Raw genomic sequence first — 20204 nt, 5'->3', positions numbered from 1 at the left:
TTATGTAAATAACTTAGTATATTTTAAAGATATTAAAACTATTTGCTGGCTTGCATCAGGGATCATTTGTACAGCTGATCTTCCGTCATTTCGGAATGACAAGTGGCACATGGCACGATGTCTAGAAAGTTGGCGAAAGTTGTAAACGAGAACAGCCTTCCGCCGAATATATAAAGAGCCGCATTGCCGAGAGTAGTCAGTTCAATGAAATATTGGCGCGAGATTTAAATAGTTGTAAATAAATACAGCAAAAATAAATATCTCTAGTAGTCGTGAGTGATTGTGTTTTCATAGCGAAGAGTGTCAATAAATTATTTTACCATTTCGATTGTTTTAATTCACACCAAATAAACGGGAAAACGCTACAATATATTGGGCCAGTGTTTTTTAGTTGATTTAACATTTTAGTATTTTAGTTTCAAATACTTAACATCTAGCTTTTGCCGCTGTATTATTGGAAAACCTGTCATTTGATACTAAATTAACCTTTGAGGCATATTTTAATGATGCCAAGATTTAGTGTTGATATTCTTGGCATCCTCAACCCTATAGGAATTGTGTTTCGTAATAGCCCTGGGTTATCTGCATTAAGCTTTAAAACACATATCACTATCAAAAATTTACCTTGTCCATACACTACAGTGGAACCTGAAAAAATAGAGATATTGTATTGTATTTTATTGAAAAATAGAGGTATGGTTTTATATTACATTATAATAACTATCGTATGAATTACCTATTTATTTAGTGAGGTATTAAATATTAACAGCTTATAATTGAGGAGAATGCATTCTGATATTATGTTTTATTTTAAATTAATTAAAAGCTCACAGACCTGCTTGTTCCGCATTCCTTTCCATCATGCTAATTATGCGGTCTTTATTCCCCCCGTACTAGAACTCTAAGATTGTATAATCAGTATAAACTTGATCCATTTGCAAAGAAATTACGTTAACTTAAGCCTGGATTTAAGCACATCCTTATTAATCTTACATTATTGTTAGGGTAATAATTACAACTACTGTGATAACTATTAAGTATTTATAGAAGGTATTTTAGAATAAGATGATTATCCTTAAAGGGGTGTATCCTTAGAATATTTCAGACATATCTTATGTACAGCACTTTCAACTCTTTCGGAAAAAAGAGTTACTTATTTTTCTTTACACAGCCGAAAATAATTTACACTGAGTTTCTCTGGCAATTTCTTTTGCATTTTTTTTTGGCTAATTAAAGCATTTTTTGTAATTTTTCATATATCTAAGGAAATTTTTCCAGACAGTTCATATTTTCTTAGGCTGTCAAAGAAGACGTAAAGATGACTGACTTCAACTACATGAAAGAAATAAAAAAGATAGGTATTGGAAATGGAAACAATAAACTGGCCTTAATAAGTTTATAAAAAAATATAATTTAGTATTATCTGAGCAATATAAAGTAATGAAAATTACGGTACTGGGATGGATTAATAAAATAAATATATTGTCTGTCTATAAATCTCTGATGGCAATATTTATTCTTAATTATGGTATTTGAATTTAAAAACCTATATTTGAATATATTCTTGATTCACTTATTATTACATAGAAAGCATTGCTAAGACGATTTGTTAAAAATCAAAAGATATCTCACCAACTCTTTATAAAGTTAACTGGTCAGTGTTAAATTTAAGAATAATAATAAAAATATTTATCAAGTGTAAACACGTAGTATATTCATATTTCAAAACCGGAAATATTAAAGCTGATGGCACAAATCGTTCCCTTTATGTTTTTTCTCTTTTCTTTGGTTTTCTGATTGCCTTCAAGGCAATAAACAGAATCACGTATTGCTTTTATTTATTATGTAAAAAGTACCGCCTTTATTTATTATGCTTTCTGATAAACAAAGTATTTCGAAAAATCTATTTTCAGTATATTTTATTTACTATTTAATTGAATGTCTTGGATGATCAACGCATACCTTTTTTTAGATACTTGGTAACAGTTTTTAATCCTTTAATTGCCTGGCCAATATATTTTACAAATCATTCTTACTATTATTCACCCCTTGTATCCAAAAATATTAATAATTTATTACAAATTGAAACCGAAGCTAAAATCTCGCGTCGATGGTGTCCAATTGACTAAAACAGCATTAGGCTTTTGTTTTCAGTTTATACCCTGCCATATTTTGCCTACTAATTAGATTCTGCCTAATTAAAAGTTCTCAATGTGTGCTCTGAAAATTAGCACGAGAGAGAGGCGACAAAATAATAGTTTCATCAATAACTTTTCCGGATCGATTAATTTTCTATTAAGGATATTAAATTTAGAAATTTAGCAAATTACATATCAATTCTTATAAGATTGCAATTAGAATAATCTTTGAAGAAAATTTGAATTAAATACTACAATTTAAACTACATAAATTTGAAAAACATGATACTCTGCTCTAATTATACAGGGTGTTTTTTAATATTGCGAAAAAAATACAGGGGTTTGTTCCTTGGACGAAATCAAGCAAAAAAGTTCCTATGAACAGGGTGGTAAAGTTGTAGGAAAAAACACTTCCTTTTTTTGCTAAATTTGATACCCCTCTAGATATTTTTCTGAAAATTGGTACGCAGTTTCTAAGCATCCATAGCGTTTTTCCTATACAGGATTTAAATTTTTATATTCACCATTGGCCTTGGTACGCCACTGGTTTTTCTTGTAATAAAAAATAGTTTTGAATTATTTATTTCTTTTAGCGCATATCTGGTCTCTAGGTAATTTTTCACCTGATGCACGGTTGCATCGCAAAAATTCGCATAAAAAAATAAAACCATTATTGTGGATAGCTATAACGCCTAATCATTATAATGAAACATTACTTTTATAACTCTATTTTCACATTTTTTTTATTTTAAATATAACTTTACTAGAAAAAAACATTTAGTTTTATTTTGTCAAAGATTTTATTTAATTATTGAAATATTGATTTCATTGATTGAAAGTATACTGATTGATAAATTTAGAGGAATTGAGTGTTAATCTACCAAGACAAGCAAGATAAACGCCTCAGTCAGGGTTACAAAAGGACGTCCTAAAATTAGAGCTCTATCACCTCTACTCTGGTCCCTAGTTGTCTATAACCTAGGGGTAAGATTGACTGAAACAGGCTTTAAAGTCCAAGGTTAGGTAAATGATCTAGGTATACGAGAACAACACCAATCCTAAAAAGTAGAGCTTCCAAAAGAGGTCAAGTGTTATCATTCTTGACCAGAAACTAACTTGGAACTCCCGTATAGAAACAACTAGGGGTGACTGGGGACAATTGAAACAATTTTCAAATATTTATTTTTTTCTCTCAGAGAAAATCATAGCTAAAAAATTTTTTACAAGAACATTTATTAATGCCTTGTATATTTTAAATCAGGTTATTTTACTTATTATATAATGCCTGTAAGATATTAAAGGAAACATATAGCCTTGTATATTGTTTTAATTGTCCCGGAGACGGAGACAGTTTAAACACATACCAGGGACATTTGAAACACCATTAAGAATAAACAAAATATTTATTTTAATACTGAAATAACATTTAATTTAGAAATACGAAGAAAAAAAATGATACATATAATTTTTACACTTAAATAAAACTTTTAAAAATAAATTTTTTATTCAAAAGTTTTAAACAACGTAAAAATTATCCTAATGCTGAAATAAAGATAAATTAGCAAAGAAGAATATTTATTCTGACATGCAGTTATGACAGATATACAAATCTTCTTGACGAGTGCATTCTACATGTGACCATTGGTGGCAATCAATGCATTGCACCCATTTTTCCCCTGAACGGCTATTTCTATACGATTCCAAACATACTAGACAAAAACAGTCTTCATTGTCACTGCTGCTATCGTCCTGACTGTTCTGTTGACGAGTTTTTTTAGACACTGGTGTTTTTGATGTATTTTTTGGATCACCAATTTTTTTTTTCACTTTCTTCTTTTTTTTGCTTCATATTCTTGTTGAATAGCATCTTTTTCTGGTGTGTCCGTATAAATGGTGGATTTTCTACTGTTGCGTTTTCCTGTAGTTTTCCGAGGAAGAGCTTTTGGTAACGGCCTTATTACCTCAGGTGAAAACACATCCAAAGAGAGGTTAGAGGCTGACTGGACACTTGTAGATGCAATTGGAGGCGGGGTGCTTGGTGGCTCTAACGAAACAGTATCGCTCGTTGACGCTCTTAGAGTAAGAGTCTTACGTAGAGTTAGAATTTACTAATTTTGGGAAAGAATCAGTGCTGCTTAAATCTTTATTCTCTCTTGAACCTACTGCCTGGACTTCTTGGGGGATATTTAACTGCAAATTTTCCGGATCAGGTCTGTCAGTTACATATGGTGGAGCAAAATCTAAAGCCGTAAAAATATCTCGATTAAACGGCCATATACCAGTGCACTGGAATCCAGCAACAATATTAGATTGTGTTAAAACCATAGAGAGACTCTGTTTAACGATGCTGGGGATGTCATAAATTGTCATCGTTTTGCCTGGGTTGTTTCTCATCCAAGAATCGCAAGTTGAATTTACAGCTTTTTTAAATGGACCATAAATCGATCGATCCAAAGGTTGTAGTTTATGTGAACAGTGTGGGGGAAATGAGAGGACAACAATGCCGTTTTCTTTGCAAAAGTCCAAGCATGGTATGCTTACATGAGATTGATGGTTATCTATTAAAAACAAAACTTTATTTTCAATTTTAACTGTTGGTATGTTTTTGAAAGTGTCTTAAGTATAGCAAGAATTCATCTTCTTGCATCCATCCACTAGCATTTCCTGCTCCAATGCACCTAGGTGGACCGTCACGAACGAAATGATCCTGATGTCTTAATCTTGGAAAGATAAAGATTGGAGGGATGCTATTTCACTGTAACCAAAGTGCCACGTTCTCCTAATGTAAGTGCCCCTGCCTGTTTGCGTCCCTTTTCTGCTACGATTTTAGCAGGTTTTTGTACCGTCGTAACACCGGTTTTGTCTATATTATAAATGTCCTTCGCTTGGAATTTATATCTGTCTATTAACGTTGCAAGATTGTCAAAGCAAAGTTTTACATTTGCTGGGTTAAAACTGGTCGCTTTTGAAAGGCTTGTAGCCTGGGGACAACAGATTGATAGTTCAGGATTACGTCTCATAAACCCGGAAAACCAATCTTCTCCTGCCAATGAGTTTTTAGTCCATGTATTCGGCATATTCAATGAATATTTTACGGCTATTTGGTAGGCCAGTTTACGTATTTCTTTTGGCGATAGACCGTAAAATATTTGAGATGCCTTTATTATGTATTTAACAATGGGTTTTTCCTGCTCAACGTTAAATACTCGTCGTACGCACCTATATCCCATTGTTATAGTTTCAGTGGACCCTTGTTCAATAATTTTTTTCTTTTTCTTAATAAATCTGCCTAATGTAACATAATTCAGTTCAAACAAATCTATCGCAGACCTTACGGATGCTCCATTTTCAATAACCTCCCTATACGCATTTTCGTAAACCAAGTTGGATTTGGTACCTCTATTTGTTTCCCTGACCCTTTCACGTGGCATTCTATAACAAAATAATAGCCCTCAATGAGTTTGTTACAATCACTTAATCAGTTTATACAAAAATAATACCAAAAGCCTTCTATAAATTATGTTTCAACCGTCCCCGTAAAATTATTTACATCTTGTTTCAATTGTCCCCTTCAGTTTTTTTTTTGGCAAAATATTATTTTTCTTTAAACTCTTTAATTAAAACTAACAAGTTTAGGCTACTAAATCTAAGCAAAAATATAAAAAAATTTATTAAAAACAAAAAAGTGGTGTAATTACACTTAAATTTCTCGTTTCCACACTTTTTAGATGAAACGTAAAAATTACTTTGTTGACATAAATTAAGAGAGCCGAGTGCAAACACACCCACTTTGCTCAACTGCTAGTTTCACACTGTCGAGCAGAAATGTAGAATTAGTCAAACGTTGTGAGGCTGCGTACACGAGTTTTTACCTTCGCGTCTAAAAAAAATGGCGACTGTTTCAACCGTCCCCTGTTTCAATTGTCCCCGGTCTCCCCTACCAAGAAAGCAACGGAATATACAAAAAAAGGTTCTTAATCTATAGAAAAATGAGATTAACATAAAAAGTCGTTGACTTCCTTACAAGAATGTACATGAAGGTCACAAGAAAATGGGGAAAACTAGTCTGCGACATACTCTGCGAGTATCAGTTACTGATTTGTCAAAGATTGAAAACGGGTTTATTGAACCAGAGAATTTAAATTTTAAGCAGAGATTTCAAAGAAAACTCAGTTTTCAGAATGTTCTATCGATCACAGGGGCGATTGGATTTTTTGGATCATAGAACAAGGGTATACACGAAAGATGAATACTGATCGACGTGTAGAAGGGCAAAGGGTACCAAGCGACCTTGACTATACACGGAAAAAAAAACCCACTATAACTAAGACTAATAATCTTGACTGAAGATAAACTTAGATTCATATATACGCAATAATAACTAATTTTATTCCAGAAAATGTATTGGTGTTAATCCAATGCAAAAATTAAATTTTATTTAAATATTAATAATCTTTGTCTTAGTATAGCAATAATCGGCAGAACACGTTTGCAAATATTATTACAATAGGATAAAAGCTTTATTTAAAAATAGCAATATTTTGATACATTTTTTTAATTGCATTGTTAGTTAGAAGTAACTACACTTGAAACAAGTATAGCTTATACTTCATTAATAATGTGTTATTCTTAAGTCGAATGGAACTATAATTTTTGATTTAAAATACGCATCTTCACACAAAACGCTAGGGTTTTTATTTTTACTTTTATTTTTATTCGTTTTAAACATTAAATAATCATGGAACTCGATACTGTTTTACCCGGGAATAGTTCTGATGATAATATTCAAATGGAGAATAAAATATAAAATTCGTTCATATCGTTCGGACAGTGATTCGGAGATTGAAGAATTAGAAACAAAAAAAAAAGCGTGGCGAGAGTAAGCAGTGGCTCTTTGTAAGAAAATTTGCATGTGTTAAAGAAGCGGAGGAAGTTGTTCGTGCAGAAAATACTTGTTTTATTTTAATAACACATATGACTGAAGAAGGAAAGATAAGGTTTTATCGCTGTAACAAAGTAAAACGTCGTGGCCCTCAGTGTGCGGCACAAATTTATTTACTGTTTGAAGCTACATCAAATGCTGTTTTGCTCTATCGTGTAGAGGCTGCCCATAACCACGAGTCGATTGGAATTCGTTCTGATTACGGAACATCTCTACAACCGTCGGTATTAGTTTGTGATGCCGCAAAGAGCATCCAAAATGCTTTTACAGAAGTCTTTGGTCCTGAACCCATTGTGAGAATGTGTTGGGCACATGCAAAAACAAAAATGCAAATAAGGCTTGAACAAACTTGCTCAGACAAAAACGCCCGAAACAATAGATTGCAAGATATTGATGCTTTACAGTCCGTTACTTCTCTTGAACATTTTACACAGCTTTTTATGAGGAAATGGAAAACCCAACGCACTGGATTCGTTTAATAGAACCATAAAAGATAGCAATACATTACGCGAAAGATTTCTTTTGTCTCGTATTCCGGTTATCGCATCGGAGATGGTTAACGAATGGTCCTGCAGAACTACAGAGAAGTCCTTTTCAATTACTCCGCTTATTAAACTTCCTGATTGGACAAAAGCATATCAACGGGCAAAATTAGACAAAAAAATAAAGGTGTTAGATGCTGACAAGAAGAACAATGTCTATATAGTACTAGGAGGTCAAGTATTGGATGTTCAGGCTGAAAAACCTTGGGAAACTTTTGATGAATTCAAAGAATTTTTTTTCCACTTGGAGAGTGGAAAAAAATATAACAATTCCCAAAGAAAAAGATGATTGGATGAATGGTAGCTGCAATTGTCTACAGTTTTTTAAGATGTATATGTGCAAACATCTTCTGGGCCTAGCAATTAGATTAAAATATACAGTTCCGCCTGTAGAGGCAAAAAATATCCATATTGGACAAAAAAGAAAGCGTGGACGTCCATCAAAATCCACACCTGCTTTGGTAATTCAGTGATGTTTTTAATTTATTGAAGTCTTATTAATAATTTATTTAATGTTCACTCTTTTTTGTTTTGTGGTTCAAATACTGTTTTAAAAATGGCATTTTTTGTTCTTTTTGTTTTATAAATAGAAGACAATAAACTATATTTGTGATGCCTATTTTTGTTTTATTTTATGCTCACTAGCTTTTGTCATATTATAAAGTATGAACAGTGATAGTATAAGTTCGAACAGTTTTTAGAAGCTTTATTATTTAAATAGCTATTCAGATTAGTATAAAACAGTTGACAATATTAACTTTATTAGATGCTAAAGATTAGATGCACAATAAGTATTTTTGTTGCTCCAACCAGTTTTTAAACGTGCTAAAAAGTATAAAAACTGATGTTCGATTAAATACTACCCAAAAACAAAAGGTACTTTTGCCCTGCACTATCTAATTTTCAACAGTTTTTCAATAGATTCATTAATGAATTAGGTTACGTAAAAAAAGCTCAAATATTATGCCTTTTATTTAAGTTTTTTTGTCAACAAGTCATTAATACAAATGATAACGTTAGCTGTAATTTATAATTCAGGTAATTTGGTTAATTATAATTTAATTTTACCCCATAATTTGGTCTCCATCCTTACATTAATAAAATAACATGTAGGTCAAGCTTCTTATTTCATTATGGAATAAAAGCATATAACAACGTAAGTCTATGTAACAAAAACTCATATTAACATTAAAAAAATATTTATTCTTTTTTATACAGTAGGTATACTATATATGTCGACTGAATAATTCATAACAAAAAAAAATTTATTCTATTCTAGGGTTTTGAGAATGAATTTGCATTAAAACAGTTTAAAATTTCAGAACACCCGGTATTTTTCCAACAAACTGATTTTATCAAAAAAATAGTATCTATAGACTTGCTATTAAATAATGGACTAATATATATGAAACACAATTAAAATATCCTCCATTTTGATTGATAGCAATCGCAGCCATGCAACGTGTACCCGACACCGGTGACCCATACACTAAGCACTTTGAACAGAGAACCAGAATAATGTAAATGGAGAAATCAAAACTGGGTTAATTTTTATCACATACCTTGAAGGATCAATTGCATTGACGGGATCAAATAAAACTCGTGGAAATCACAAATCACAAACTACGTTTAAGGCAAATCATTAAACAAACAATTTGAAAAGGAAAATGAGAAGCTATCGAATCGAACCTAAATGAAATTTATTTACTCGCTTCTGCTATTGGTCGAAGTTCGAAGCAAGTGTTACCACGTTTCCGTGGTATCTTTAACTGGATCCAAGTATAGCAAATATCGGGTATATAATTTGGCATTTTGCAGAGAATGAAGATATAATTTAATTAATCTGTTGTGCATTTCAAGAAAGGTAAATTATTCCCGCTTGAAAAAATTTAATTCTTGATTTAAGAAAAATAAATATTAGTGTGAAGGCACTGAAAATATATTTGTGAGAACATTATATGTAATTATAATAACAGGAACTTACAGTTGATTTAACGGCAATATTTTCCCTATTGTTAAATATAGCTTGTTCTTGAGCCCTTACAAATTTATTTTGATTGAAAATAAGATTTACTTTAAATTTTAAGACAAGCATACATTTGAAAATAAGATTAAGGTATTCTTATCTCAATGTTGTTACATTAGATTTAAACATAATTACAGTTAGTTAAAGATGATTTTTTCAAGAGTGGCTTTAGTTTTAAATATAGAATAGGATTTTTTTGTGTGTATACCATACCATATTTGGGTATTTGTAGTTTATTTCGCAACGTAACTCACAAGCATAATTTTACTTTTCTCGCGACTTTATTTAGCAATCTGATGTTAACGCACACAATTTTAAAAATATGAGACTCTGCTCTTCAAAATAAGTTTACCTACCCAATATATTATTAGCCTCATATCTCAAATAAGGTAATAAAAAACTCAGTATTGCGAATTGGCTTACGAACCCTGATATATGTATATATACATTGTTCAAGGAACATACCACCAAAGTTCTGCCAATATTTTAGTACTTTATTCACATTCGCTCAATGTTTTAGTTTTCTGCGTACATTTTTATTACAAATTCAAAGAAGTTGAGTTTATTTTGACGTCACTGTGTCAGTCGTCAAAATAAACTCATTTGAATGGAAAAGGCAACACATTACACTAGATCCTGTTATTAAAAAGTGTAGAACCGCATTAAACTTAAAAATTATATGGATGGTTGGGACATAAAAGTCATATTTTCACGAAAAAGCTAGAATATTTCTAAATATATTTGTGCAAAGAAAGAAGGAGAAAGGGCATTTTTTCAATAATGTATTATAAGTTGAAAAATTTAAGTTTAAGGCAAGTTTGATGGCTAAGGGCTACCAAATTTGAAGTTTTGAATGGCATGTTGAATTTTTTTGTTTTTTTTTTATTTCTCGAAAATATATCTCAAGAGTAAAAACATGATTTTAAGTGGTTATGGATTTAGGACTTCTAAAGCAAGTAATTTTTATCCACTAGTTTTAAACAAGAAATTTCTTAAACCTGAAATATTTTTAGAGTTAGCAATTGTTTGATCACGAATGCACATCACTTCCTAATAAATTCCTGATATGACCATATAAACTTGGTAATAAAAACTGTTATAATAGTACTTAGGATCGATTAGGTTGGGGAATACCCAAGTTCCTAATTTTAAGGGCAAATGAATATTTATTTAATTAATTTTAAAACAAACCATATTAAGAAATTAACGCTTTCTCAAAAATTTCCTGAAATACTTATTTTTTAGATACTAGCTTGATATTAATAACAGATTCACAGAAAGAAGGCGTGGATGTATTTGATACATGTATAAGTACCAAATTTTAACATCGAACCAACAACGGTGGTAGATTAATATACGACAATTGACTAATCAAATGTTCCTGGAATGTACAGATTTTTGAAAACATCTATAAAAATTCTATGTAAATATTCGGGAATTTTATTAAATACATATATTGTTTCATTAGGGAATGATTTTTTATAGACACACTGCTGTAAATACAAGTGGCGTGCAAAGTCAAACCGTGCAACACAGATAGTGACCTTTAAGATTTCAGAGATATTTTTAATTTTTGGCCCAGTCGGTTAGAACATTGAAAATAAAATCAGAATATCTAGTATAAAATGTTATTTAAAAAAGTACTGTATTACAAAATTTAAAAAAAAACTAAGTAATTCTGTATATCCTGGTATAAGTTTTTTGGCCCGTACCTGATGTTTTTTATTTTTCTGGACCTTGCTCCGCGGAAATATGAATATTTGGGACTTACCTTACTGTACTGACCAAGTACATATTTCAGTATATCTGGAGGGGCTGTTGCTAGTAACGGCTCTAAGGCAGATATAACTAGACAGTTCTGCAGACACTCTTTCAATGTGGCATGGATTTTGTTTTTTAGATCTAGCGATGAATCTGGACTTTCGTATAACTGAACCAACCTAAAATGGATACGACCTTTAAAAGTATTTTCGTTTTTAAATTAGTAAACTTTCCTTATAACTGTTCTTAAATTTTATCTTTTATATTTAATTTATTTTGAATCTCGTTTATACCCAGTTTAACACATAATTAGTTGGGTGATATGAGATTTCTGAATCGAAAAATTCACTATAAATAGATATTTGCATACATAGGAAAAAAACGCGCTATAGCATCAAAGAGTATCACTATGGTGGACAGCTTTACCTCCCAAGCCCTCAGTCAATTTATTGAAATAAAACAAGAGATGTTGTGGTAAAATTGTAGCGTTTTTACCGTTCGTTAAGGTGTGAATTTAAACGCTCGATGCACAAAAATAGTCAAGAAATTGATTTTAGAGGTACAAACTTAAACACGATCACTTAAGACTACTAGAAATATTTATTTATACTGTATTTATTCACTACTATTTATGTAAATTTAAAAGTCTCGTCAATATTCCAATTCGAACTGGCCCCCTAGAAACGACAGCTCCTTACATACCAGCCAGACCATTGCTTCAGAAGATTCGCTTAACTTCCACGTGCCTCCAGAGATGTCATGCGGTGTGCCGGCCTGCGCCATGTCATCGCGATGATTCCGGAATGAGAGAGAACATCTGATATATTCACGGCGTTGTCAATATCATTACACTGCCCCCTCATTAAGCTCATTTCAGCTGAGCATCACAAAATAATCTCAAAGATGGTTGGCAGATCTCGATATCGGCGTAAGGTTCCCCTCTTGCAATAGGATCTCTCGTAAGAATAATAATCCACGCTTTTCTGCAGAGAACAACATTGCTATCATAATAGCACACTAGCGCTTAGACGCCTGTAAAACTGAAACCCACCTTTAACATATTGCGAGGGCTAGGCGTCTCACATCCTCGGCAAGTAACTCGTCTTTTAGAGAGCTCACATCGTCCCAAACATTTATAGGTTGGTTTCTGACGTGACGCCTCTTTGATAACCAAGTAGAAGAATCTTTCCTCATTAGTCTTTCTATCAGTTATATTGAGTGCTTGCTCAACTCTGGGGTTACACCGACACAGCTCGTGAATTTTTTTCCGGACTTTCTACGGAAAACCTCAGCTATTTCTCTAGACATTTGAAAATCCTTAATAATGTGTCAAAGCATACTCAGTTAGAGCAGTAAATAGGTTTTGCTGCACTTTACACCTCCCGCCGTACTGACTCTTTTCGCCATTAGAATGATGGGCCACGAATTCATCGAATATCAGATCCGGATCTGGTTCGATTTGCCGGAGCTCAGCGTCTTCGTGGTTTCCATAATAAGGAGCCAATCGGTTTAAGTGAATGACTCGAGCTTTACCCCGCGGCAGCTTTTGTATTCTGTAAAGAACATCGTTGATGACTTTCAGAACTTTATATGCCGATCCCAGGATGTTTGAAGTTTTAGTGACAGACCCTTTCGTCTCTTAGAGTCGTAAAGCCAAACCAAGTCACAGTTGTTGTACCACTGATCTTTGGCATTGATTGCATCATATGCGTCCTTCATCCGATAGCTGGCATCTTGAATAGAAATGTGCTCTTGAATGACATCCATTCTTCTAGTCAGCTCGCTGACGTAGTCCTCCCCGGCAACATCGGTTGCTGGCGGGCAACCAAATTTCAGATCTCATGGGAGACGAAATTGCTTAAAATGTGCTTTCATGGATGGCCAATCGATAAGCCAGTAAGAACATGTATTCGATGTCAAAGTCAAATTCCTGCAGCCGTTCTATCCATCCTGCCACTTGCCCTCTGGATTTTTAAAGATGCCTGGTCCAGTCCTGTCAGTGTCCAGTGAAAATTTTCCTTTAGGTAGCTGATAGCTCAGGATTGGTGTGCTTATCAGAGCCTCTTTTAGATGATCGTACGATGAATGTACGTTGTAGTAAGTGCATAATCCCAAGGAGTTCCATAGGTCATACTTGTTTGGGAACTGGACAATCTTTACCAGTATGGACCTTTACCTTGTTAACCGCAACTCCTTGACTAGAAACGACGTGCCTCAGATACTGCACGGATCTTTGAAACAGAAGACATTTCTTTAAGCTTGCTTTCTTCTTAGTATCAACAACATCTTCATATCTATGGATCAAATATCTCAGCCTCCTTCTTTGGTCCAGCTTTAGATCGATGCTCGCGGTGTTGTCAATACCGTTGCAATATTTAAATTCTCTTAGTCTTATTCCAAACGTCATTTCTCAACTTTAGAGAAACTACAGCTCAATGAGTATTTAATAACTTTCTTAACAAAAATATATCCAGAACTAAAACTTCTTCATAATATCTCACTCGAGATCCTAACATTTGTTTTCAAATTGTCGAATCTATTCATATGGCTGATTCAAAATGGTCCTACAAAATGCAGTCTACTAGTATAAGATTTGGGATCTAAGCGACCATAAAATTCATTAGTTGTATTTAAGTTGTACAGTTTTCTAACAATCCTGTAAATTATCCAACAAATCCAGTAACTAAAACTGGATGTATTTTCTCTAATATGGTCTCTAAACAAAAACCATTAACCCGTTATACACTATTACACTAACTATAACACGTACTTTGATCTTCTGTGATCTTAAAATGTTAATTGTAATAGTTCAACATGTTATACAAAAATTAATTTGTAAATGATTACCTGGGAAATATGTTAGCGCTAGCAACAGCTGACGAATGTTCTGGACTATGTCTCCCAATTCGTCCAATAGTCCAAACAGTCACTGTTAGAAGATCATCGTTACTTGATTCACTTAAAATCCGGGCTAGTACCTGAATTGTCCTGCAGCCAAGAACTGTCATTGCTAGCTGAGAAGACTGGCCTGCATACGCAGTGTCAGCTCTTTTATTAAGTCTCAATCATAAAAAAGCACTTTTACCTGCAATAAATCCTATTGCACTAACACAGGGGATTCGAGCATCATTTGAGGATTCGACTTCTTTTGAGGGGTAAGAAAATAAAACTTCTAATAAAGCACCTAATAATATTTATCTACAGCAAACACAAAGATTTGCGTTTCTAAACATTCTTACCGACCCCTCCAGTATTTACTATCAGCTGAGTTAACTCTAATGACTGTTTTGCAACATCCCTTATAAGACAAGCTGCATTCCTTCTTATAGCTGCGCAGGGATGCGAAAGATGCTGAGATACCGAAGGGAAAACCTCTGCTTCTACCACTACCTCTGCTAGTTCTGGGGAATGTTTTGCTACAGAACCTGATAAAGAACTCAAGGAAATTAGAAAAACTTATTATAACTATCCTTATTAACTTACTTAAAGCAGCTAAGCATTGCCTCTTCAACTTCTCATCGCTATTATGTAAGTTTTTCGCAAGATAAGCTACAATCCCAGCATCCACCACTGCAGTAGCCAAGTCTTCACCATGTTTGGCTATATCCGTTATTGCGCTTGTAGCTATTTGTTTTAAGCTTAGTTCTGGTTCTTGTAAGCAAAGCATCAAAAGTGGCAAAACCCCACCATTTACACATTCTTGGGCTAATTTTTTGCTGTGGCGTGCTATATAACCAATTCCCCAAGCAGCTGATTCTTTTACCTTTTTTAAAAAAATTTTAAGACTTATGAATTTTTTTCCTGATTTTAACTTACAGCTGGTTCGAAATCTTCTAAGCAGAAAATTAAAGTTTGTAGACCACCATTTTTTATTACCATTTCAGCCATTTTTTCGCTGTGCTTGCATATGGATCTTACGACGAATAAAACTGCGGTCTTTTGAAATTTCTGTAAACCAAAAAATAATGTTACCATTGATATGGTCCCTCAGTTGTTATTATATTTGTTATTTTAGGAATAAATGCTATTGTAAGTTTCTTACATTTCCAGTTCCCGCATTGTGAAGTAAAATACCTAAAACTCCAACATCCATGAGTTCTTCGGCTATTTGGGGATCGTGGTGAACGAGCCTGCCTAGAGCTATAGACGCGCATTGCTTTATTTGCGGACAAACATCGATAATAAGGGGCTTTAATAAATCTAAAATAAGGTAAACTTATATAGACTAAGCAGGTGAAAAAAACACAAAGTCACTTGACTTGACGTGATTTTTTATCCAGTGTAAGAAGGAGTCAATTGTATCTGCCTAGTGGTTTCGGTCGCAGGCCATCATCATGACTTTGTCAGAATTAACGACGACTACTTAAACGGAAACAAAATGGTAGACCATCGTTAAGTAAATGGCCTTTGTTTAAAAATTAGTTTGGTTGGTGTTTACATTTTTAACCAAAACCCATTTACTTAGCATTACGGATATCTATCCTCATAGCCTCGAATTGTATCGTAAAGTCCAGGGTGGAAGGTTCAAAATTCTTAAGGATACTAATTAAGATCATTCGCATAGACCTTGTGAGACATTAGACTCGATCCAGTGGTACTTGAATTATTGCTTTCTGCCTACAAAATCACCAAACGACAGTTCGGTACATGAGAAGAGGATATATGTAAGATAGGTGAGTAGATCAGATCTCCTAAAGGCTCAAAGCACTCAGGTGGCCTTCTTGGTATTTACATAGTCATACCAAGATAGTTTAGGATCAAGTGTGACACCTAGAAAATGTACTGCTCTGCAGTATTGTACTTTACCGTATCATCTTATAGTATATATCTTTACATTCTTTATAGCCTTAAAAATTTATCTTACCATTTTTATACCAGGTAAACTTGAGCTGAAAAATTAATTGATGGTGAGGATTAAATTTATTTCATAGACCTTAATTCCCTAAAACTGATTGTAGCTCTATACATTCAGAAAAAATTTTCAGTAGTTTTTCCAATAGATTTTTTTTAATGTTTTTAAATGACTTTTCCATGTTAACTATTTTATAATAAAAGCATCCACTAAGGAAAAAATCAGGGTTATCAATATCATGGGTTTTGGTGGTAACGAACTTTGTTTTTTGGTTGATACTTGCTAGTTTAAGTGTGAAAGAATATATTTTTGAAATTAAACGCAATGACTATTCTTACCTAAAACATGCGCACTTTTCATAAGCTCTACGTTTTGCTGCCTTGACGCTAAATCGCTTACGGTTTGAGCGAACACGAGACGAGACTTTTGGTAATTTTCGAAAACTTGTAAAATGGTTCGGCTAGTCATTTTTCGATATGCAAAGCACCTACAAAGCCAATGATCATTTTTTTGACACTAATCATAATTATTTTGTATTGACATTAGTATTGTAATATTTTAAAATGACGGACAAGCAATGCGTTAAGAAAATATTATTTTATGTTTTGAAGAAACTTGTGTTTAATGGAGTTGAACTAGATTAAAAAACTAAACCACTAATAATTGTTCTACGGAAAGTCAACGTTAATAAATAATACGATCTTAAGATAATAATTTTATGTATATGGGAAAAATGTGGTGGGAAAAAAGGTGTACGTGTTTCGCATAGACATCTTTAGATTTAGACCTATCTAAAACATTTATTTAGAAAAATCTTCGAATTTAATTTATACTATATTATTTTTTACGTTTCAATATCTCTATTTTTTCTAATAAGTTTACACAGAAGCTTGAAATTAATCGTATTTTTATTAATACACATTAGACAAAACAAAATAAACTTTGAAACTCCGATACTAATTGTAACTTGCGTTCTATTACCGTTTAAGTGTGAAATTTTGGTATTACTTGAGAAAAATGCAAAAACTGCCATAAAAAATTTATAAACAAATTTTGACCTACATTTATTTAGCTTAAAATGTTTGAAATTAAGTCAGCTATCACCCCCTTAAAGGATTGCATCTAGCTTCCGGACACCCTGTATATAGAGCCTTAATAAAGGTTTCCTTATATGAAAAATGGGAAATGATTGTATGGTTGGCAAATAACATTATAGACATAAAAACTTAAATATGTCAAAAATATGTCGATTAGATTTAGATCTAGGACATTATACACAAACAGTATTTAGCCCCTCCTCTTTTATGGAATCCAAAAATGCTTTAATATACAGGGTGTCCCAAAAGTGATGGATCAAACTCAAACAGGAGATAGAGGGAGTCATTTACAATCAAAATCACCCCTTATGTTGTTATGCAATTGTGAATAGGTTAAAAGTTATAGCCATATGTGTATTTTTTTAATTCCAGCACCTTTGTCAAACAAAAGCTTTTAAAAAAATTATACAGTTGATTAAACAATCTATTTTTTTTTATTGTACCTAGAAATGATGTGCCTCTCCAACAAAAATATATGTTTCTTAAACATTACTTTTTAAGAGCACTAGAAAAACAATTTTTTTGGACTTTTTACAAGTTTAAAAATAAGTACTTAACTTTGATGCCATTTTCTTGCGAAGAAAATATAAGACATGCGAGTAACCCTGAACCTTAAAAACTTCTTTAAATCATACTGATTCCAGCAAAGTACAACTTTGCTGGTTATTTGGATTATTAAAATTTCTTATTGTCTAATTAAATTTTTATTTTTTTAAGAAATAAGCAAAAAAAATATTCCATGGCTAAATCAATATTTTGCTTTATTATTTTACGAAAAAATAATAAAATTAAGATAGTGTCTCAGTTAGAAGTGTCTCGTTAGAAGTGTCTCAAAAATGTTTAAAAATACATAAGTATGTCGACTTCTAATACTAACCAATTTATCTGCGGTGATTTTGAAGAATGTTGATTTGTCGTGTTTTTTGTCGTAAACAAAATTTAAAAATAATTTAAAATAGGTAGTGTTGTGTTGTCCAGGTACTGGCTAAGTACATACAATTTTCTATTATTTATACAACTGAACACATAATGCCTTATACCGTCCGTGAGTATGCAGAAATGCATCATGTTTATGGATTTTGTAATGGAAACGCTCGAGCGGCTGAAAGGGAATATCGTGAACGATATCCTGACTACAGGGTGTTTCAACGAGTGCATAACGCATACGTGGAGGGGCAGATTCCTAGAAATCCTCGCAGAATAGGAAGACCTGATGAAAATGCTGAGGCAGAAGATGACATCATTGAAATGGCATTAGAGAAACCTTCAACTAGTGTTCGCCGCATATCAAGACGGTCTGGTATTCCGAGAACAACAGTACACCGCATTCTACGAAGAAACCAAGTGCATCCCTATCATGTACAACGGGTTCAAGATCTATTACCGGGTGATTATGACAAGAGGGAGGGATTTTGTAGAGAAATGCTTCATCGTAATAGGCAGGATCCACAATTTTTTAACAAAATTTTATGGTCAGACGAATCTAGTTTTCAGAGGGCGGGAATATTTAATATTCACAATTTACACCACTGGGCATAATTTAACCCCAGAATTGTTAGAAATGACCGCTTTCAACATCAATTTAGTGTGAACATGTGGAGTGGCATTCTTAACGGTTCATTAATTGGGCCGTTTGAACTACCAGCCAGATTAAATGGTGAAATTTATAGGAGATTTTTGGAAGAAAACTTACCTGTTTTACTTCAGGATATTCCATTAAATATTCGTCAATCAATGTGGCTGCAGCACGATGGAGCGCCCGCCCATTACAGCCTTCAGGTGAGACAGTATTTAAATGAGACCTACGTTGGTCGTTGGATTGGACGGGGAGTTACAATTCGTTGGCCACCGCGCTCCCCCGACCTCAATCCAATTGATTTTTTTCTATGAAGGTACTTTAAGGAGTTGGTATACGCCAGGGAAAATCGTAATGAGGAAGAGCTACGCCACCAAATAATTACACCAACTAGATTAATTACCCAAAATGAACGTTCATTCAGAATGATTAAGAGAAATTTTATACGCCGATGTAGGTTATGCATTAGATTTCGCGGCAGACATTTTGAACACTTAGTGTAAATGATAGCAAAACTATCATTCAAAACAATAAACCATTTTCTAATGTTTTTTGTACCTTATTGCAATCCACCAACCCAACAAAACACAATTATTTATTTTAAAAAATTGGTAAATACTGATTTAGCCATAAAATTCTTTTTTGCCTCTTTTTTGAAAAACTCAAAATTTAATTAGCCAATAAGAAATAATGTATTTAAGTCATGCCTTGCTGGAATCGGTATGAAACGTAGAAGTTTTTAAGCTACAGGGTCACTCTTATGTCTTACATTTTTGAGAAAAAAATGGCATCAAAGTTAAGGGTACTAATTTTTAAAGTTGTAAAAAGTCCAAAAAGAATCTTTTTTTAGCTCTTTCGAAAAGTAATATTTAAAAAAATATTTTTATTAGAAAGGTACATCACTTCTAGGTAAAAACAAACAAAAAAACGCATTGTTTAATCCACTGTATAATTTTTTTATAAGCTTTTATTTGACAGTGTGCTTGAATTTAAAAAATACATAAAAATGGCTATAACTTTTAAACTATTCACAATTGCATAACAACATAGGGGGTGATTTTGATTGAACATGACTCCCTCTATCCTCTGTTTGAGTTTGATCCATCACTTTTGGGACACCCTGTATAGTGTAAAATAAATAGGTTGACACCTACTTCCGGTGTAACCTGAAATGCCGCCATCTTGAAAATATTTTAGATGAATTGTCAACCCTTTCTCTAGGCAAGAATATTATCATGTGCTCCTGACTTTTTCGGTTTGACCTTTTTAT

At 33.0% G+C, this 20204-nt stretch overlaps 1 protein-coding gene across 1 annotated transcript in view; it reads right to left on the bottom strand.

Annotated features, from left to right (window-relative positions):
- Nucleotides 1–16802, bottom strand: part of LOC126740150 (sperm-associated antigen 6-like) — a 132992-nt gene extending 116190 nt beyond the window's left edge. Inside the window, exons 1-8 of the mRNA XM_050446080.1 lie at nt 16600–16802; nt 15452–15609; nt 15226–15357; nt 14893–15172; nt 14649–14834; nt 14495–14593; nt 14257–14437; nt 11420–11588 (exon numbers count right to left, since the gene is read on the bottom strand). Of these exons, the coding sequence (XP_050302037.1) occupies nt 11420–11588; nt 14257–14437; nt 14495–14593; nt 14649–14834; nt 14893–15172; nt 15226–15357; nt 15452–15609; nt 16600–16729 (1335 nt within the window). The 5' untranslated portion in view covers nt 16730–16802. The remainder of the gene's footprint in view (nt 1–11419; nt 11589–14256; nt 14438–14494; nt 14594–14648; nt 14835–14892; nt 15173–15225; nt 15358–15451; nt 15610–16599) is intronic.
- Between the last annotated feature and the right edge of the window lie 3402 nt (nt 16803–20204).

This window comes from Anthonomus grandis, chromosome 9 (assembly GCF_022605725.1).
Source record: "Anthonomus grandis grandis chromosome 9, icAntGran1.3, whole genome shotgun sequence".
Classification (NCBI taxonomy): Eukaryota; Metazoa; Arthropoda; class Insecta; order Coleoptera; family Curculionidae; genus Anthonomus; species Anthonomus grandis.
This window is presented reverse-complemented; position numbering and strand designations above follow the sequence as displayed.